At 35.1% G+C, this 22,891-nt stretch overlaps 1 protein-coding gene and 2 pseudogenes across 1 annotated transcript; all 3 read left to right on the top strand.

Moving 5' to 3' along the window:
* Positions 1–4,488: 4,488 nt before the first annotated feature.
* On the top strand, positions 4,489–5,052 carry LOC115994583 (serine/threonine-protein phosphatase 7 long form homolog). Its single transcript, XM_031118785.1, has one exon. The coding sequence runs from the start codon at positions 4,489–4,491 to the stop codon at positions 5,050–5,052; it is 564 nt and encodes a 187-aa protein (XP_030974645.1).
* Positions 5,053–8,183: 3,131 nt separating this feature from the next.
* On the top strand, positions 8,184–14,197 carry LOC115994584 (annotated as a pseudogene).
* Positions 14,198–17,664: 3,467 nt separating this feature from the next.
* LOC115994585 lies at positions 17,665–21,221 on the top strand (annotated as a pseudogene).
* The last annotated feature ends 1,670 nt before the right edge of the window (positions 21,222–22,891 follow it).

The following is a 22,891-nucleotide window of genomic DNA, read 5'->3' on the forward strand; positions in this document are numbered from 1 at the left end:
AATCTACTGGCAATGGCATCGACGGCAATTTTTTGAATATGAAGGAAAAAAAAAAAGTGTGTGAAACATAGGCTCCTTCAACTGTCAATACCAAAGTAAGCTAGAGAGTTTTTTTTTTTTTTTTTTAAAAAAAAAAAAAAATAAATGTCAATACCAAAGTAAGCTAGAGAGTTTTTTTTTTTTTTTTTTCAAAAAAAAAAGAAAAAGAAAGGGGCATTTTTTGAAATTATTTTTCTTTCTTCATAAAATTGTTAAACCAAAGGAGTTTCTTTGAAAAACATAGGGAGGATGGGGGGCTGAAGGCTACCTTCTTTGAAAAATCTTCTAACATTTTGGGATATTTCATTTATGAGTGCATATATTTCAAATTTTTAAAAAAAATTTGAGGGGGCCAAGGCCCCCTCGGCCCCAACGTGGAGTTGATGAGCATCTAGTGCAAAAGAGACTTTCCCTAGCCAAAACTTGATTTTCGTTGCTAAATAACTGTAATATGCTAAGTATTTTGTTAGTTGTCCTGTTGCGAAAGTATTTGTAATAATAGCATCTCGAGTTTCTTAAACTCGAGATTCAATTAAAAAATCGAGCTTTTAAGACTCGTTTTTGTTGTTTTTCAGTTGCTGACATGGCGAAAGTGTCCAGTTGGATAGCGAGTTTATAAAACTCGATTTCAAAAATCGAGTTTTATAAACTCGCTTTCGCTTTAACGCTTTTTCTCCCTTCCCACTTAAAACAATCTACAGAGACCCGGTTCAAAATCTCTCAATCTCAGACACCGCTCTCTCAAACTCTCTCAAGCTCTCTCAAACTCTCTCAAGCTCTCTCAAACTCTTCCCCTCACTGTAAAAATTTCAAAAACAACTCACTCTCAGACACTCCGCTCTCAAACTCGCCGTGCCGAAGGTGCTGCTGCGATTGACACTCAGCCACCGAAACTCAGTTCTGCTTCCATTGACAGTCAGGCACTCAAAGTCAGTACTGCTCCCATTGAACCACCGTGCGCCTAAGGTACTCTCTCTTTCTCCAACTTCAATCTTAGGTTTTGGAATTTCATGATGTTTCCTATTTCGTTTTTCAATTTCGGATCTTTCTGGGTTTTGGTGGTTCATGTCATTTCAATGAATGCATGTATATTATTCTGTTTGGTTGTTTGGGAAATTAAATTTTTTTAACTGATTGAGCATTTGATTGGGTTTCATTAGTGTAAAAAGTGTTAATATCTGGATTACATTGATATTTAATCTAGTTTGTTGGGGTTTCATTTGATTTGTTCGTGGGTTTTGTTTGATTTGTTTGTGGGTTTTGTTTGATTTGTTTGTGTATCTTGTTTCATGGTATTTTCGCTGATTTGTTTTGGGTTTGTTTTAATTTTTTGATTGTATTTTCGTTTGTGGGTTTGTAAAGCAAATTATGGGTTTGATGAAATGCTTCTATGAACGGTGTATGAGTTGTGAAGTAATAAGTGAGAATATTCATTTGAAAAAAATGAGAACTTACACCAGAACATCTGTATTTGAGCGTGGACAGGGTTTTGGGGTTGTGCCCCATTTGGTTCAAATGTCATTTATCTCAATTGTTAATTTAATTTTTTCCCTACCAGAAAAGTTATTGGGTTCTCTAATAGAAGAATTACCGTTGGGTTTTCTACAATAAATTTAAAGGTATGATAGCTTAAATTTTCCTCTTTGTTTCATTGTTCAATGAAATCTCTTTTCCATTTGCAATTGCTTTGATTTAGAACAAAGATTTCCTTAACAGCAACACTAATATGACTATGAGTGCAAAAGTTTTATGGGAAAAGAAAATCTTAAAAAAAGAGATTTTGAGAACTTAACTGGAACTTAAAATAGATGGGTACATTCAAGGTTTTACTTTTAAGTTAGAAAACATTGGAGGAACTATTGTCGGGAGAGAGGAAGGAATTGAACAAATGGGGAGTAAAACCAAACTTCAAAACATAGATTTATGACAAAGTTTATTAAGCATATGGGCCAACATCAAAATGAAGATTATCTATTATGTGACTAATTAGTGAAGGTGAGGGAAGATTACAAAAAATTAAAATGAAAACTCACTAGGAAATGAAAGAGGAGCCAGTTGTTGGCATTTAAGGGCCTTGACAGCCCTTCTCTTAAACTTATAGCAATTTTTTTTTTGCTAAATTTTAGTTGACTATAGATTTAATTTTAATTCTTTTGCTCAATGTTTTCTAACTGCAGTTTTTTTTTTTTTTTCTTTTCTGGATAGGATCTAACTGCAGATTGGTCATGAATAAATGTGCCATTTTATTGTGTTTGACCTGGAATATAATCTGTTAGGAATATAATCTTGGAATAACCTCACTTTCTATCCTTCTCTGTATGAGTTTTTGTTGTTTTGATTCGGTTTTGAAACTTCTCTGTGATTTTGGGATAAGTTTTCCCTGTTTCCGTCAATTTGCGGATTATTCTCTGTGTGTTCATTCTACCTTTTTGGAGTGCTTTGTTGTGAAAATTGGACGAAATATACGCATCAATTCTCTGTGTTCATTTTCCCCCTTTTGGTGCTTTGTTGTGAAAATTGATTGTTCAAATTTCTACAAGAATTTTCCTGCATAATTTCGTTTAAGAAGTATTGTTGTTGTTTCTGTTATGTATGTCCACGGGTTGTATTTCTGTTGCTGCATATTTTGATTTCTGCAGAATAGGTTTAGGATTATCTGCATAATTTATGCCGCTCCAAATGCTTCAAAAACGTCAAAAAAGTACTAAGCAAATTGCTACAAAGAAGAAAAAAAACTGAACTCTATTGTATATACTACCTTACTCTACGAGTCTTTATGTATTTCATAGTATCGTTAATTATTATTTTTTTGCCTTTAAATAAAGCTGACAGACTAGAACAGCGATACTATAAAATGTAATTATATTTCACAATTTGATATGTTAGACACTGTGATGGCCCAAAATGGTTGATTTCAAAGTGTATAAGCTGAATGAAGAATGTAGACAACAGTATTTGCTTTATTAAAATAAATAGATTTTCCCCTATTGTTCTGTTATTGTAAAGTAAAAAGTTATGTATGTCAATATAGTGTATATAATTATACTATGGCTGTTTGGATCAGTTATATATCTGCTTGAATACATCAAAATTTTCCTTATAATGTCAATTGTGCTATTTTTCCTTCTCAATTGCTTAATGGAACACTATGGAGTTTTACCTAAGAAATATAATAAGTTAAATAATTTCTCTTTCCATATCTTTTCCTCTCTTTCTTTTTATTTTAAAAGAAATTTAAAGATATCTACTTCTTACAACTTTATTACCTCTAATGAAACCATTTTTATAGCTATACACAGTAGAGTTGTAATGACTAAGAGTCTTAACAATGTATAATATATATTTAAAGCAATTACCTGTATTTTCTTCTACTTATAAGATTTTAAATGATCCTGCGCATCGCGCGGGTTAAACACTAGTTCGAAATGAGAATGAGGAGAAAGAGAATGAGAACCTCTTAATCTCATTCTTTGAATAAATATGCGAAGGTACCACAATGAAAAAGATAGTAAACATTTTTCTTTTGTGTTGTCCCTGTTTTGTTACAACTGCATTGTTTAATGTCAAGATGGGTCTCCTCTTTTTTTATTTTTTTGGATAGTATAGATATGTCTCCTTTAGTTGCATTGTTTCATTCTTGTAGGTGTCTTTGTCACTTCTCTACCTCTCTCTCTAAATGAACAAGCTTATTCTTGTGGGGGTATAAACTCAATTCTAAAGTACATTGATTGAAAAAAAAAGCAGAATTAATGAAAGTAGTCATTTTATTTGGTACATAATTCAATTTCTTTTAATTGTAAAAGTTTACAAAATTATTCCAACTTCAAAAAATTCATTATGTTTTTTTCTAACTTACCAATTCTAATTTCTTTGATTGCGTAAACATCATCGATTTGCATGTTTTTTGGTATGATTGCGAACTTATCTTTTTTGAAGAAAATTCTATTTTACAGTAGCACTCCTTTGCCCCTACACTATTAATGATCTCACAGTTGCACTGTTTGCAGTATGGAGCCTCAGATTGATGAGGAGTTAGAGGTCTTGGACCCCGGTCCGCGTCAGAGGTCATTGTTGACATGACAGCCATATCATCGATCAGAGGACATTTGGAATGGCGAGGTGAAATTTCTAGTTCTAACAACTACTTTAATATTTACGTTGTCTTTGACTGTTAGTTAGCAAGTTCTTTCAATGTTGTATTTCTAGTTCTAACAACCGCTATTATTTTGATCGATTTTGTAGGACTCGGGCCCACTTACGTGCCGTGGTCGCACTAAGGAGATGGCAAACGTTCAGATGGAAGATAATCGAGTCATTGATATTATCAAATTGCTAAGGCTAGAAGGATTATTTAGAGCCCCTTCAAGAGAGATAGATAATTGCCTAATATCGGCCCTAGTTGAGCGATGGCGGCCGGAGACTCATACTTTCCATCTTCCACATGGTGAGATGACAATCACCCTACGAGATGTGGAGGTAATTTTCGGACTTCCTATAGACGGTGACGTCTTGGTTGGGCCGACTGCTGTGGTGGATGATGGGGGTTGGAGGCAATTGTGTACGGAGTTGCTGGGTTTTAGTCCGCCGAATGACAATAAAACATTGGTGGGGCAAAAAATTCTCATCAGCCGACTTGTTGAGGCCGTTGCAGCGCCATTGCCTCATGATGCAACGGAGATGCAGATACACCGGTATGCCCGGTGTTATATTTTAGCGCTAATAGGAGACAAACTTTTCATGGACAAGTCAGGAGATAGGGTGCATTTGATGTTCCTAGACTTCATGCGTAACCTTCGTGATCCGCCACAGTATAGTTGGGGTAGTGGTTGCCTGGCCTGGTTATATAGGGAGTTGTGTCGGGCAAGCGAGAAAGGGGCATCGCAGATTGGTGGGGCGTGCACGTTGGTCCAGTATTGGGCATGGGCAAGGTTGCCATTCTTGTGCCCGAGGATAGAGCCCCCACCTGGATGTGATTATGGCCCATGGCCATATGCTCCACTTGCATCTAAGTAAGTCTTTTCCTGATACCAAGTGTGTTCTGCAATGTACTCTTATTAGTAACTAAATTGTATTATTGTTCTTATGTTATTTGCTTGCTTGTAATTGTAGATGGGTGTGGGTGCCAAGCCCGAAGAGTAGGCCATTCGGCATGGCCTTGGTCCATTATCGCGAGCTATTAGTTACAATGCAGCCAGAGCAGGTAATAATATTAAAAAAATTTGTTTGGTTATGATCATCTTCGTTAATAATATGATTGCTTCATCCTTTAACATATCTTTTGTTATAATTTTAGTTTTACCCTTTATCTATGTATTTTCCCTTGTTTCACATTTGAAGATGCTATGATAATTGTTTTTTTTTTTTTTTCTATCGTAGATTGTGTGGCAGCCATATGAGGCACACTTCGGCCACCTTCCTGAGTTCTGCGTTGCAGCCAGGGATACGTGGACAGCAAGGGTGCCGCTTGTGTGTTTTTGTATAGTAGAGAGACACCACCCAGACCGTGTCCTTCGACAGTTTGGCTTGGCACAGGAGCGGCCTGACCATGTTGTCTACGATGATAGGCTGCATAAAATCGACTTACGTGGGAAGGTGGAAAAGAATTGGAGGGAGGAGCATCGACCATATATCATTTCCTGGGAAATGAGACGACAACAACTTTGTCATGCACCTCCTCAGATTGGTGAGATGCCCCGCAATCATGTCTATTACGTCTGGTACCGTCCGGTCACTCGAAAGTATGTCGACTGCAACAGCGCTAAATTAGATATTATGGTAATGTGTTCTACTTACATTTGATTGCCTACTTCGTTTTACTTGAGTACATGTATGAACATAGAATCAATTTCTATAAATTTCTTAGCAAATCTGGTTTGATTTGACTGACATGTAATGAAATAGTTTTTGATACATATAGTATTCTAATAGAACTGTTAGTTTTGAGTAGATTCATAAGTATTATATTATTCATTCATTAATTGATACATAAATGTCTCAAGTCTAATTGTACTGGTTCTTTCTTCGTTTCAGATTCAAAGCCATTTAGCGCTGTTGGCTATGCTTCCTGAAGGCAGCCAAGCTCACAACCATGTCCGGCGTGTCCTAAATAATGTGGCTGGCCTTGGTGGTGGTCCTGCAGTAAATGAGCATGCAAACAATGGGGATGAGACTGAACTAGCAGCTGCTGCAACCCCAAGCACAAGTGCAGCACCCGTAAGTACACCGACCCGTGGTCATCGTGCTACTACAAGCCCAAGCACAAGCGCAGCTAGGGGTCGTCTTCGGCCTGCTACAGCAACCCCAAGCACAAGTGCAGTCAGGGGCCGTGGTCGGCGTGCAACAACCCCTCGGGTTGTAACTACTCTTAAGATGCCTCCACCCATCCCGCAGGCATCTCCTCAGCCTGAGGTCCCTTCACCCATCCCATATGCATCTCCTCAGCTCGAGGTCCCTTTACCCAGCCCACCTTCGCAGCCCAATTTTGATGTCAGTATTGACCAAAATGTCACCCCTCCTATACTCCCCGAGACACCCTCATACCCACACACCGGCTCTAGTGCACCCACTCCTGGCCTCTACATAGAGCAGGATTATCCACCTACCGCATCCTCATCTGACCCTCTAGGACCTCCGGTTGGGATTGACACTGTAGAGCCACATACTAATGCATCGGACGAGCATCCCCCTCATGAGCCCTCACCCCCACGAGGTAGACCGCAACGCAGTAGAAGAGCACCGACTTGTGGGACAGGTGGACACAAAATAGGACACCGAGGCCCTGCTATGGTATGATAACTTTAATTTGAATGTAATAATATATTTTCTACTTCACTTTATTCTTACCATTATATCGAATATTGATTGCATGCATCTAATGGAATTTGCAGCACGATGATGACCCTAAGGTTGATGCCCCGCAACCTCCTCCCCCATCGAAACATTACACGAGGGCTAAAAAACACAAAATTGGTGAACCTTGAGTAAGTGCTAAAGTCATGGAATTGGACCATAATATTGACTTCTCAATATGCATTACTGCGTTCTGAAACCTTAGCTCACATCTAGTGACTCTCTTCCTCTTTTCCTTAGCTCTCTTTCCTTGTAATTAATGTTTTTTGTTTTTGTTCTCTGCTTCTCTTTTTTGTACTTGTGTTATGCTGGTGCTATTTGGCATCTAGTAGGTTTTTGAATATGTTTTTTCTTACCTATAAAAAAAAAATAATGTTGACTTATAGAGGTTTGAAAATGATATGAAATCGAATGTTGCTGGATGCATGTAACATTAGGTGTTGTACTTGTTGGAAGGGATCCAACTTAGCTTTCTTGGAAAATACTGGAAAGGTAGAAAGAAACTAGCTGCTTCCCACAGTTGGGTGGCTGACTCCAAGATGTGGTATTATGTTATTAGGGAAGCTTTACTTTTGGTTTTGAGGGAAAGCTTTTACTGTGTGTCTCCGCGTTTAACTAATTGTTCTGAAGGGGTGAAATTGCTATTTGGGGTTTGAGCGAACTGCTGGACATTAGAACTTGTGATAGTTGATATTGGGATCCTGCAAACATGGTTACCACTGTGCTAGTTGAGACCCATTAGTAAATTGGGTTTGGTAAGGTCAGGCGGTTAGCATTAAAGGCTTCTAGTTGTACTTCATATCTTTTGATTTCTGTACCCAAAAAACAAAAAAAAACAAAAAATCCATACATATTCATGTAATTAGTTTGGTAAGGTCAGGCGGTTAGCATCAAATCTAATTGTTTTTCATTCTTTTTTGCTTCTAATCAATCTGATTGGTTTAGTTTAGTCGCATTGTGCTGCACTAGTTTGGATTTTTATTTGAATGCTTGGACAATGTAATTAGTTTTTGGAAATTAGGGTTTTTAGGTGAACTGGTTGAGTTATCAGATCCATTTTTTGGGGGGTTGGAGGTTGATTATATTTTTCTTCAACCAATTTGATTAGTTTAATGGCATTGTGCTGCAAAAGTTTATTTTTAATATATAATAAATTTAAGTGGTTTCTAATTTTGGAAATTAGGGTTGGTTTATAGGGGAATTGGTTGAATTTATAAGTTCCAATTTTTGGTGTTTGGATTGTGCTGTTTTTGAATGCGTGGCAGTTTTGTTAGTAAAGAATAATTTCATTGTAGATGGTGGTGGTGGTTGTTCATGACGATTTCATGAGGAATGAGGGTTGTGGTTTTGTAGTTTCGGATGTTGAATTGGCTGTAGTGGATTTTTCCCAAGGGGTTTTGGTTCTAGTTTCGCTTATCAAGGAAGAAATTGAGATTGAGATTTCCTCAAGACCAAAACATGAAATTATTTCTTGAAAATCTCATATTATGTCTGAATGTTTCAACTTTTGAGAGCAATGTAGCCATTGTGAATTTTAAGCAAAATTATTTCAGAACATTAACTATAGTTTACATTGATGTCAAGTCCAAAGCTGGGTTGGGCCAATGAGCTATAGCTTAATTGGCACTTCCTTCTCCCATACTAATTGGTTGGAGGGTGAGATCATGAGTTTAAGACCCACCAGGTGTGTGTGTAACTTACGAATTGAAAAGAAAAAAAAAAGTCCATATCTCAATTTTTTCCTATGATCATAACTGATATATATTTGGTATTTTCTCAACTAAAGTCCGGATGCTGAAGTTTTGTACAGCGAATGGTTTTGGAATCTTACATATGTTGCTATCTATGCAACATGAAAGCATTGAATAATGGAATTTTTATGAATTGAGTATCTTAAAATTGATAAGAATTCTCTTCCTTAAAGTTAGACTCCCTCGGAATTGAGAGGGAATTACGTAAATTTTCTGGGCACAGCAGTCTTGCTACTCAATTAGATATATCCCTGATTGTTCAGAAAATGACTTGCTCCAGCAATGTAGTTTAGTGTTATTTTCTCATTCTTCCACCCCATCATCCAGCAGTTTGCTGTTCAATGTCCTTGGTAGATTATTAGATAAATGGTGAGTGGCTATCACTTGCTCAAACATTTCAATTATCCGTGCACTATTATGTATTTTGCATTTTAAATTCTAGTAGTTTGTTTTTCAGTGTCCTTTGGCCAATTATTTGTATTTTTGTTGACCTTGTGGGTGCAGGCTGCTGCTGTTGCTCAGACCGCAGCTAAAAGCATTTCAGACATGCAAATTGCAGATGAGGACACTGAATCTTCTAAGGATGAGGAAGAGGCAGAAGACTCGACCAATGAAAAGGAAAGTGAAGATGATAAAGACAAGATACGGAAAGCTGCTTTGGATAAGTTGGAGAAAGCTAGTGACGAGTCAATCTTTGGCCAGGCAAGTCATACATACGAGTGCTGAAAATTTTTGTTTGTATTGCAAACTCTAATCTGATATTGCATTTCCACTGACCGTGTTTATGGTATGCATTCTTTTGCCATCTCAAATATGGGACATGCAATGGTAAATATGTAATCTGTAGCCTTTACTTCTCTGTTGTTTTTTTTGTTTTATTTCTCTATTCTTTTATCCATTACACTAAATGTTCTTTGATGCTATAGCTGGCATTAATGCAACTTTTTCATGTTTGTCTCTACTCTATTCATATATGAAGAATCATCATTTATTGACATTGCTGTCTAGATTACTCTTGAAAATATGTGGAAGGTATTGATTATGGCAGTGTCACAAAATGCTTATATTGTAGTTTTAATCTAATTTAGTTACACAGTTTCACCAGAAACGAGTGTTATTTAATTGATATTTTTATCATTCTCATACTTTGTATTCTGTGTCATTAACCATAGATTGTTTTAAAAAATTTCAATATTTTCAGGGTTTGAAGGTTCTTGACAATTCTGTAGAGAATTTGGCTTCTGGAGCATGGCAAGCGTTACGAAGTGCATGGAGAGGGGGTTCAGATTTTGTTCACAAGTATTGTATCTTAGGTTGGATGTGTTTATAATTATACTATTGCTCAATTCTTGCCTTTACTTTTAGATAGAAAATAACAAAGGAGAATATTGCAAGCACATGAGTATTATGTTGTTAGTTTTTGGAGTAAACGTGGTACTTACTGATGCTTGTTTGGTAGAAAGTCGCTTCAATTCCTCCATAAGCTAACTAATATATTAATGTTTTGTTTTGGTACATGGGGCTTCCACTTTTTAAGTTATGGTAATCTAACTTGCATTTTGGATATATATTTCTGCGTTTGTCATAGGGCAGATTTTCACCCCTAATTTTTTCTTGTGATGGCACTAAGTATGACTTACTCTCTTAGTTAAGAACCCAACAAATCACAAGTGAGTCAACTTTGAGCTTGAGTGAATGCACACACTCAAGCTTACAGGAAGTACAAAGGAACTTTGAGGAGTTTTCCTCACTCAAAACCTACCTTAGCCTGATCAGCCACCCAGGCTTACAAACCCACTGAGTTTACAATGTTTTTCCACAGAGTACACTCTGATTTTTCTCATACACACCCCAACAGCCTAATGTTACTGCCCCTCGACTTGCTGCCACATTATGGGAACAAGTCTGTGCTGATAGAGTGTATTCTTTCTATGTTTCATGATTTTTGAAATCTGTGTGTCTGGATATAGCCAATATCTTATGAAGTTTGGTAACGTAAAAAGATATAATTGTTTTGGCTAATTTGGTAAGTAGGTTAGATGTATCTGAAAGAAGAAATATAAGATATTGTGGGAAGCATAACACAATAGTCAGTTTGTGTTAGAAAAAAATTAAATGGCATTCTTTGCTACTTCTATGCCTCTTAAGACAAGTCTGTCGTGATCAGATGCAGTGTTGCTTGCTTCTGTGTCTTTATCCGTGCATTTTGAAGTTGTGAAAATGTAGGATTTAGGGCCTTGTACAATCAGGTACAATCAGGCTAGAATGTGTTGTATTAGAATTCAAGTTTCTGTGGGGATTCTTTACAGGTATTGAAGTTAGATACATCTCTAGATGTTTTGACTATGTTAGCAATGTTATTAAAAGCGTGTCTAAAAGCAAAGGAGCCCCAGGGTCTAAGTGCTTTGCTTGGCCAAAGTGAAGCTCATTTCAAGAAGTGTGCCTTAGGAATGCTTTTTTGGTGCTTTTTGAAGATGCACAAAGCATGCCTAGACACACCTTTTGATTTTATTGCTAAAAAAGATATTTATTCATAAAATTAATTGCATGATCTTGAAGGAAATGACATGGACCATTGATTTGCTATACATACACCAATCTTAAGGTGTTGTATTATTATTTTTATTTACATGTCAGAAGATGCAGAAAAGGCTAATGTACTATTCCTTCTTATGTTTTTTGGTCTTTGCCTTTTAGATGTATGTTGATTAAACCATATACATCATTTGATCATAACTAGCATGTTTACATATTTTTATAAAGCACAGGAGAATTATAGAAAATGTAATGTTAAAACTTTTTACGACTAGTTTATTACTATATTGTTCATTGATAATTGTTTTCAATTTACTATATAAAAATATTAAGAAATTGAAATAACTTAAAGTAAAGTTTGAACTTACAAATTATACAATTGCACTAATAATGGGTCAAATATAAAAAAAATTTGAATTTCAATTTGAATTTTCATCATATGTCATGAATATTTCTAATAGAGGTTATAAGATATTATATCTGAAAAATGTGTGCTTTACTTTAATAAGGCAAGCACTTGCGCTTTGTGCCTAGACTCCAAGAGGCCTATGCGTTTTAAGTATGCTTGATGCGTTTACCAACACTGTTTGTTAGTGCCTTTTACATTCCATACCTTGGGTGTATTTTGGGCATCCCCAGCTCTATTTATTTTCTAATATATTCTATCTATTGGGGAGGTTGGAAGGAAGGAAGGAAAATGGAAAACCCTTGGAGTAGTTCCATTCCATTAGAATTTATGATAGTAAATTCTGCTTAGATTTAAAGGTGCCTTGTTTCTAATATCATTTCATTTTGACAATTTCTGAATTCAGCTCTTTATTTCTTTCACTGGATGATAGTAAATTATGTTCCATTTGATTAGAATTTATGATACTCTCTTGTTATTATGCTCGTCACAACCAGCTGTTTCATTTGTTGATCAAATGAGTTTTATGTTTTATCTTCTTCAGGATTGAGCATTCTGCTGTTAACCTGGCAGAATCTATTCAGCATGGTGGATTACCAGCACCTGGCTCTGTTGCACCGTCAATATTAGAGATTTGCATGAGTGTGATGATCCATACCATGTTGCTTATCAATGTTGCCAAATTGCTTATTCCTTACCTTCACTGTTACAGACTGGGAAAGCTTTTACAGCAAAGGGAATGCAAGTGGTTGAACTTGTAGGCAAGGAGACTATTGATCTACTAATTACTGAAACTGGTATTGAAGTTGAGAAGAATTCAAAAGAAACTGAACAACAAACTGATGAGGATCAGTTGTACGAGGAAGTGACATTTGATCGATGCTTCTACATATATGGAGGTCCAGAACAGTTGGAGGTCATTTTCTTAACTTTGGAGTTGAATTTTGATAGTTAAAACAATAGTATCATTGACATTGTTAAAGTTTAATACTGGCAGGAGCTGGAGGCATTGTCCAACCATCATGGCCTGTTATGTAACCGAAGAAAAGCAAAATTATCATCGGAACAGAGACCTGCATTTGACTACTGCTTAAACAGGTCCAGCAAATTTTTAGTTTGACTACTGAAATGGATGGAAATGGTGTAGAGACAGACAAAGGGAAGAAAGTAGAGACTGGGGCTGAGGGAAGTGATGATGAGATGAAGAAATTACACGACTCAAGTGTTAGCAAGGCTGCTGACATGGCTGTGGGGTAAATTTCTTGTAAAGTTATCATCTTCTCAACAGTTAATGGATGTTGCATGTGATTCTGCACTGGTTTGTTAGTTGTCTTGCTTCAGCTTGCACTTATATATGATTTTTCATTTAGTTCCCATTATCTAATTTCCAAATCTTGTATAGCTGATATGACTGCATGTTGTAATCACTGTTGCTTTATAAAATCCTCTAAGTCTCTTTTTCTTATTACTTATCAAAAAAAAAAAAAACCTCTAAGTCTCTTGTTTATTCTGACTTCTTTTCCCCTCAAGTTCTACATTTTGTGCAAACACAAAGCCAGGATCAAATTATACCAGCTGTAAATCTGTGGATATTTTGATACCAGTAAATGACTTTTTGTGTGATACATTTTGCACTAAGCCCATTTTTAGAATATGTCATTACTCTGTGCCAATTTCCCTTCTCAACTATTAGGTAATTGGAATTGGGAGCTGTCTTGTCCATATTGTACTCAAACTTGAAGTTTCTTTAAAGAAATTTATCTTTGGATTCAGTCTATTTCAACATCACATTCATTTGACATTTGGCATGGATCAACACATACGGGAAACATATAGTTAAATGGTGGAATTGGGGACAGTTGAATGCTTTAGAAATTAGATAGTGCAAGATTGTTAGTTTTAGACTAGCTTTGTAGTGCCAAGAGCCCCCATTCTAACTATCAAATTTATCAAAAAAGAAGAAGCTATTTTTAGTCTAGTGGTTATTCAATCCTCTGTCATACATAAGGGATTTTAGGGTGTGTAGTTTTCTGTCCTGTAGTATTGGTGATACCAGCTGGGTTACTGTTAATGAAATTCTCCATGACCTTGGTAAACACCGTTTTCACTATGCTGCAATTATTGCTTTCAATATTCCAGGTTCACTAATGCATTAGCAGGAGTAGCTGTTAATGATATGATCCAAAGGACTGCTGGCAGAATAGACTCGCTTCACTCAGAGGGAGTTCATGTATGTAGATATTAGGGATTTTATTGGAAACATGTGACCCAAATCTCTTATTTTCAATATGGTTGCTTAATTTTTATTGTTGGTAGTTAAAAATGAAATTATTATTTATATATATATTTTTTGCAGAGACTCTCAGAAATGTGCTGTTTTGCTGTTTCTCAACTGTTGATGCTTGGTAAATCCATTCTTTCTAATGCTAGCAAAGTTCAGGATGAAGTTGCTGATGAGGATATTGCCAAAATTGACTGGCCTGAGGATTCTGTTGAAAAAGCTAAGATAATCAGAACAAAGGCACAGTCAATGACAGGATATGTGGAAGCTGTTTCCAACAGCTTTATTACAGGTTGGTTGTCTAGCACTTCATCTCTTTAGTTGAACTTTATATTTTTTTTATTTTTATTTTTATCAACAGTGCTTGCAAATTAAATATAGTCTTTTTTTCCCTGATACAATTTTGTGTTAGTTGGGAAAACTCACCTCTGATCACGTCTAGTCATATCTTGTTATTTCATATAAAGGAAGTGGCACAGTTTATTTATTCAGAAGTTCACTGTCCGAGATAATGAAGTGATTGCAAATAGCCTTTGAATACTTTGTAGAAGTATAATGTCTTATTTTTCATAAAAAAAGGAGGATAATTTCTTCTAAGCCAATTGATTTATTACTAAGTGAAAGGTTTAAAGATTTCAATACTTAAAAAATTAGAAGACCATGAGATGGTTCTGGTCTATTTAACATAATAAAATTTGAATATCAAATATGAGAAGACCATGAATTTGATTCTGGTTTGTTTTAGCATATAGATTTGATGGGATGGAAAAGGATCCCCTTCCATTTAAATCCCCCCAATTTTCTCTAATTTTAATCCAGATGTAAGACATTTGACATTTAAAGAATCCAGAGGTCTTAAAGAACCCATGTGAACTACACAAAATCAAATAAATGCTTCATTTGAATAAGGGCGATGTATGTCATGAAGCATTCTTTATAATCAAGCAAGGTGCGGACCTTGATGAACTGAGATACCTATAAACTAACTTTAAGTAAAAACAACATTATTATAACCAAGATTTACTCCTATATATTTTGTATCTTTATATATTTATATTTAATCTGGCTTGAGCTCAATCGGTAGTGGCCTATATCAGTAAACCATGGTATTGGAATCTTTCATTCTGGGCCTTCTAGCACATGAACAGCTGAACCTCTTTGATATGTAGTAGCAAAGGGATTACATTTATATACATCCCTTGCCTTTTCATGTTTTCATGTTGTTAGGATCTTTACCTCATTGGCTAATTGCAGGACAATTTTCCATGTACTTTTTTTATCAATCGATTTGTATTTCAATACTTGAAATGAGGTGTATTTTGTATTGGGTTGAAGAGGGTTCAAGCTGAAGTTAAAAGTGCATACCAAACAATTTCGGTTGAGCAAAAATTCAAAGCAGTTATGATTTGGGAAGGAAAAAACATTTGTTAAGTTTTCTTACCTTACGTGTTTTGGACTTGTAATAGCCTTATAATGCAATTTTGTAGAATGTGCTAATACGTTTCTGTTAGTTATGCTCTTCAGCATTTGACATTTTAAGGTCGGTAACTTTTCTTCGCTAATGGTTTTATCTTGCACAGAAGAAGAGAATGGAGAAACCCAATCTGGACGAATTGTACCACGTATTTACCAGTCGTGCAGTCAAATTCATCGACTACGGCATGATGGGTGATGGTTCCAAGTCTGAAAACAAAAAAGAATTCAAGACAAGTTGTTTAGGGAATTTCGCGAAGAATTTGGTGAGGAAGAGCCTGGGCGAAGGTGTAATGTTCCCTCCAAATCAACTACTTCCTCTTTTTATTGTAGGTTAAAGCTTAGTCATTGCTTTTCTTATTCTTTTTTATTGCAATATTACTGTCACTTTTTTTATTACAATATTAGAAGACAACAACTGTGGAATTTGGATGAGTATGATCTTGTATACAACAAATACAAATTGTGCAATTTGGATAAGTATCACATATCAATTAATTATATTGCAGTGACCTCTATTTCGAAGCATACAATATATAGGCAAAGGAGAGTGATTGACCATTATATACATATTACTAATAGATTTGTAAAAAAAAATTAAAATTAATAAATAAATTGCCACAGATTGAGAAAAATGGAACAATTATTTTTTTTTTTTTGATAAGTAAGAAAGATATATATTAAAAGCTACCTCATGAAAACACAAGGCAGAACAGACAATACAGAGAAGGAAACAAACAAAAAAGAGAGACAATGAGATAACTCAAACAAGAAAACAAACGGAGACAACAAAGAGCATATTAATTACAGAGAAGAGAACTACGGAACATAGGGATAGAATCACTAGAGGTGAGTCCCCAACCCCTAGACCAATCAAAAAGAGAGCCACTAAAATAAGCGAGCAACTGGTCATCGGACTTGTCCCTATCCTCAAAAGTACGCCAATTACGCTCCCTCCAAATACACCACAATAGGCACACCGGAAGTAGATAAAAATGGAACAATTATTAGTAAAGAATAGACTAACTTTTACGGGTAAAAACCTAAAACGCGGGGGTTTTTTTTATTTAAATTTTTTTCCTTTAAAGATAAAATTGTAAAATCATGGAGAAAATTGCTTGTAAATAATAGGCAAAATTTTAGGAATAAAAATACCGGGTAAAAATGTAAAAACGTTTTTTTTTCCTCTTCTCTTTAAAGTTATATTTATAAAATCATAGCCAAAATGGCTTCTAAATAATAGGCAAACTTTTAGGAATGAAATTACCTAAACATGGGTTTTGGAAAATTTTTTTTTTTTTGCTTGAAATTGTAAAAAAATTATCAACGCAACGTTCAAGGATCACAATTGATTAACTGAAACAATAAAAGTAATGCATTTATTTTTCACCAAAACTCTATTGGATATTGTTATTCTTAAACATAGCAATTTATCCTTAACAATATTGCACAATCCAAAATCCTGAATCTCAACCGTGGAACATAATAACGAATGTTAAAAAAGAAATGTAAAACACAAAGATAATTTAGGATTCTAAAATCCTAATACATTTTATTTATTTATTTTATTTTCAATGCAATGGGAAACTGTGCTGGTCCAATAGGCCATTAGTAGAGAATCTGAAATCCTAAAATTTAGGATTCGTTTGTGGCTTGAATTGTAAAAAATAAAAAATAAAAATACAAAAATACTACAAAATTTTAGTCTTCCAGATATTGTATCTTAGGTGTTATTTCTTAGGTTATTTCCTTATGTGCAGTACAACTTCCTAGATGAGCGACTTGTCAATTGATTGGATTAGAGGATGTTTTTAATTTTGTAATCTTCATTTCTGTTCGAGATCACTAACATAATTGGTGTATGTGCTACAGTGGCTATTGCTTATTACTTTGTTCGTAACATAATTTTTATCCCATACTTATTGCATTATTATGTAATAACTAAATTCTTTTGATTTTTCTTATTTCATGGAAGACCTATTGCATAAATTTGTTTTAAACTTTATTCCTTTAACTTCCCAAATGCAGGTCCTTTATGGGCTAGAATCTGCAGGTCTGTTATGGGCTGGACTATGCAGGTCCTTTAAATTTTATCAAATTTTTCCTGCTCGATGCATCTTCTGGCGCTCATGCATACGGTGCTAAAGCAAATGCATCTTCTGCATCGAATGTTGACGAGCTTCATCAAGAAATCTCAGTTCGTTCAGCAGTAGTCATAATTCCATTGATTATTGTGTGGACACACACACATATTCCTTGGAGTATTTTCAAGAAAATCCAAAGAGGATGTACAAGAGAAGAAGATGTTGCTAGAAAAGCTACAAGTCAGAATGAATGAAGCAGAAGCAAAGGCCAACAAGCTTAAAGTGTCATTGGAGAATCTATGTGGTATACTAACAAGGTTTTTACATTTCATATTTTGTTTTTATTAGAAATAAATGTGAACAAGTTGACATCTGCTGGGTGTAGAGTGAAAATATGGATTGTAGATTGGTTTGCCAAGCTAACCAATCTACTGGGAGGTCAGTTGAAGAAAATTGATGTTGTTGGGCGCTACCTCATTCAGATTTGGAAGGCCGTTGGGATGGATACTGATGGAGGGAAGGTGGAGTTTCTGCGGTCGTCGAACGAGATAAACCGAATCAAGCTCATGAGTACTAGCCTCTTGTGATGGATATAGCACAAAGGAATACGGTTTCAAGGACAAAAACGTGAATTATGGTATGATGATTATTATTATTATTACTTTAATATGCTGGTGATGTAGTCGTTATTTTTACTTCTATTATATTTTGCTGAAGGTGTGGTCACATTATAGGTCGAAGTGATGAGGACGAGTTCACTGCAGCACAAATGCACTACCCATGCATGCAATGTGCTTATGTGTGGTCTTTATTTGTTTTGCTTACTGGTCATTTACAAACATGTTACCCAGTTTACAACAAGGTCAGGAGAAGATGTCGAAAAGTGATCCACTATCTTCAACTTTTATGGAAGATGACGAGGTAGGGTGCATGTATAGGGGTATCAAATTGCCATATAGGGGGCTACATAGTGTTTTCTTTATTAGTTGCGCATAGCATAATGATACTGGATTATAAACTAGGTTAACCTTAGATTTAGTCTGCCTCCATGTTGTAGGCGAAAGTAAATTTGAAGATAAAGAGAGCATACTGTCCTCCAGATATTGTGGAAGGGAATCCATGCTTGGAGTATGTGAAGTACCTCATTTTACCTTGGTTTAAAAAGTTTGTAGTAGAGCGCAGTGCAAAGAATGGTGGTGACAAGTAAGTCATAAGGATTTTATTATGAAAGCTTTACTTATTTTATTTAGTTAATGGTACGACATCTGCCTTTTCACATGCATGTCAACCCTTGCATCTTGTTCAAAGTCCGTGCTCCTTAAGAATAGACCTATAGTTGCTTGCGCCATTTTTCCAAAATCATTTTCCATTGGGAATAGTAACTCAGATTGTTTTCTTGCAATGTAAATTTTCTCTACAATCCAAGAGGTTCGAAAGCTTTGAAGAATTGGTTGCTTACTATGAAAGTGGAAAGCTACATCTCGCTGATATTAAACCAGCCTTGGCAAAGGCTTTCAATAAAATACTAGAGGTATGTTGTTTCCTTTTATCCATTTAGCTCTAATTAATGCCTCTTAGGTAGATTGATTCCCCATCACTTTGGGGAGTCATGCCACTACTTTACACATTTTGGATAAATGATGTTCGACTTCTGCAACCCATTACCATGTTGATATGATTAAATTGGTAGGACCTTAATTTCATTGGCCCACATCCTTTAGGGTAAGTTTGGAACTGCCCCATCCAAACATAGGGTGAATTTTTGGACACTATGAGGCTATTGCAAAGTATGCTCAAGGGACCCTATAAATCATCAAATTCCTAAATTTTGTGCTCTACCATCTTTGTTCTGTCTATTTGTAGCGTGTAAGAGAACACTTCAAGCATGACAATAATGCAAAAGATCTTTTGAAAAGGGTTAAGGTATGGTCGATTGGCTTTTAAAATTAATTTCTTTTAATAATGCGTTTTGAAAATGTTAAGAGTGAGAATTAGCAGTTGCACATATAAATCGTGCCTTGAATCAAGCCTTGCTCTAGTGGTCTGAATTAGCAGTTGCACTAGTGGTCAAGCCTTGTTGCAATGACAAGTGCCTTTCACCAAAAGTAGTTGTGGGTTCAACCTTAACCACTGAAAAATCCCACAAATATAACTAAGTTTTGTGCACTTAGTACTACGACGTTGCAGCCAGTTGTATTCCTTCATTGAGAAACATACTCGTTTTAGGCAAATATTACATTCAATGTTTTGAAAAAAAAAACTATTATGACATACATATTCAAAATTTCAATTGCATTGGGTTTTGATTAGAATTATTGCTTTATTTGTAGGCACAAATATCACTGTTATATCAACCCTCTTGAAGCATTGGAAGGTGAAGAGTCCAGGAAAAGAAGGCAGACCGCTTCTTCATCATGCAGGGCTTGTTCAAGCTTTATCAGATCATGTTCTGCTTTTTCCTACGATAGATATTTCCCATCGTCTGATTGAGCTCTAACATATTATTATGGAAGAAAAATGTCCTCAATGATTGGAATTATTTATAATAAAAACAAAATATGAAATGTAAAAACCTTGTTAGTATACCACATAGATTCTCCAATGACACTTTAAGCTTGTTGGCCTTTGCTTCTGCTTCATTCATTCTGACTTGTAGCTTTTCCAGCAACATCTTCTTCTCTTGTACCTCCTCTATGGATTTTCTAGAAAATACTCCAAGGAATATGTGTGTGTGTCCACACAATAATCAATGGAATTATGACTACTACTGAACGAACTGAGATTTCTTGATGAAGCTCGTCAACATTCGATGCAGAAGATGCATTTGCTTCAGCACCGTATGCATGAGCGCCAGAAGATGCATCGACCAGGGAAAAATTGATAAAGACATAAATAATGTAAGTTGGATTTACATTTGATATTCATCTAAAGTGTGAACCTCCTTCAAATTCAGGATCGTACGCTGAAAAGCAAGTGCTTTTCCCATTTCATAAGCTCAAACAAGAACTTGCTTCTCAATATCACCCTGGAAGGTTGATTCCTAGACTTAAAGTTGTTACTTGTCATTTTTATGTCTACGCGATAAGCATGCAAAATATATCAGAAACTTTTGTAGTACCAAACATGATTGTTACACATAAGTTGTCATGTGTTTTTTCCATAGTTTTGTTTGTATATATTTTTTGTTTAATGGTAAAACTAATTAGCTTGCATGAATATACAGATATATGCTATCTCCATAACCATAAGGACATTGGTAAGCTAGGAGTATTTTGCATTTAAAACTGATATTGTTTAGTTCATTTTCACTAGCTGGTCTGGCTAAAGGTTTAATTCTTGCTTTTTGGTTTCAACTTTCTTATAATTCGTTAACGCAACCTTTTTGCAGCTTGGTTTTGTGCTTCTAGCTTTGATATGGGAAGATAAGTTCCCACCTTTCATGCTTTTGATAATCGCAATACTGAATGATGGTATTATTTCAAAGAGGCTCTTGCAAATATTTATTTCTTTTTTCTATTACTTAGCTAGTATTCTTGGCCTCGTTTTCTTTGTAAAGAAACTAAATAGTTTGCAAAAACTATATAATTAATTAAATTGATAAATATATGAATGATAGATTTTTGTTTTTGCATTATATGGGAAATGTGATAAAATTCTGTTTGTGATTTGTATTAGGTACCATCATGACGATTTCAAAGGACTCTCTCAAGCCATCTCCAATGCCTGACAGTTGGAAGTTGAATGGGGGGATTTTAGACCAACATTGTCATTGCCACCTTATCTTGGTTTGGTTACCGTCTTAAAAGGGTGGATAACTTTCTTTTCCGTGCCATTTCTTAGTGTGATTGCAAATTTTGTATAGAGAGAACAATGTATTGAGATGTGGATATTTAAGCCTTGATTGGCAGGAATTTTATGTTTTGTATAGAGAGAACTATGTAGTTGACACATTTTTTGGATCAAAACCTTGTGTCTCATATTATTTGGAGTTAAGATCATTTCACTATATTGTCAAAAGCACTCATTTGGTGTTATGGAGTGGAATAGTTTATTCAATGCAATGCATCTACAGGTTACAATGCGCATAAAAATTTTAAAATTTCATAATCGAATCTAGAGTATATATGAATTTAAAATGATCAGTCATATGCAAAGTATCTAAATATAACCTAGCAATAATGCTAGCTGGAAGGCATAACAATATAGGAGCCGGTGATTCCAATTAATTGAAGACTGAGTGCGGCAAAAGCTACTTCCATGAGGAGGACCATTTATGAAACGTGTATTTATTATATAATTTAGAGTTAATAGTATTGGCATTGGGGTTTGGGTAACACAGGAGCTCAATCAATTAAAGTTAAAAAGAAAAATAAAAATAAAAAAATCCCAGTGTACACATCTACTCCACATAAAAGGAGGCCAAGTGGTTAAAAACAAAATTACAAAACATAAACAGAACTTTTTCCCTTCAAAAGTTCTAAAAAGCTAATTTCTAGAGAAGAACAACAATTGTCACCTTTAACAAAATTAAATAAATAAAATAAAAAATTTTAACAAAATTAAATAAAAAAATAAAAAAATTTCAATCCTCATGGAACTCAAGTCTATAAGACTCGAGTTCCTCTCTTTAACAAAATTAAATAAATAAAATAAAAAATTTTAACAAAATTAAATTAAAAAATAAAAAATTTTCAATCCTCATAAAAGTTCCTCTCTTTAACAAAATTAAAAAAATAAAATAAAAAATTTTAACAAAATTAAATAAAAAAAATAAAAAATTTTCAATCCTCATGGAACTCGAGTCTATAAGGCTCGAGTTCCTCTCTTTAACAAAATTAAATAAAAAAATAAAAAAATTTCAATCCTCATGGAACTCGAGTATATAAGACTCGAGTTCCTCTCTTTAACAAAATTAAATAAATAAAATAAAAAATTTTCCAGGGGAACTCGAGTCTATAAAACTCGAGAATCAAATACTAAAACTCGAGTTTTATAGACTCGAGTTCCAGATTTCATTTATTTCTTTGTTTTGCTCTGTTTACTCCGAGAGGTCCAATAGGTTGCTCTGTTTTTTCCAGTGGAACTCGAGTTTCATAGACTCGAGTTCCCGTGGAAAATTTTTTCCCTTCGTTTTGCTCTGTTTACTCAGAGAGGTCCAATAGGGTTGCTCTGTTTTGCTCTGTTTTTTCCAGTGGAACTCGAGTTTCATAGACTCGAGTTCCACTGGAAAATTTTTTTTCTTCAATTTGCTCTGTTTACTTAGAGAGGTCCAATAGGGTGCTCTGTTTTGCTCTATTTTTTCCAGTAGAACTCGAGTTTCATAGACTCGAGTTCCACTAGAAAAAATTTTTTCCTTGGTTTTGCTCTGTTTACTCAGAGAGGTCCAAGAGGGTTGCTCTGTTTTCCTCTGTTTTTTCCAGTAGAACTCGAGTTTCATAGACTCGAGTTCTATGGAAATTTTTTTTTTTTTTTT

The sequence above is a fragment of the Quercus lobata genome, chromosome 6 (genome assembly GCF_001633185.2).
Source record: "Quercus lobata isolate SW786 chromosome 6, ValleyOak3.0 Primary Assembly, whole genome shotgun sequence".
In the NCBI taxonomy this organism is placed as follows: Eukaryota; Viridiplantae; Streptophyta; class Magnoliopsida; order Fagales; family Fagaceae; genus Quercus; species Quercus lobata.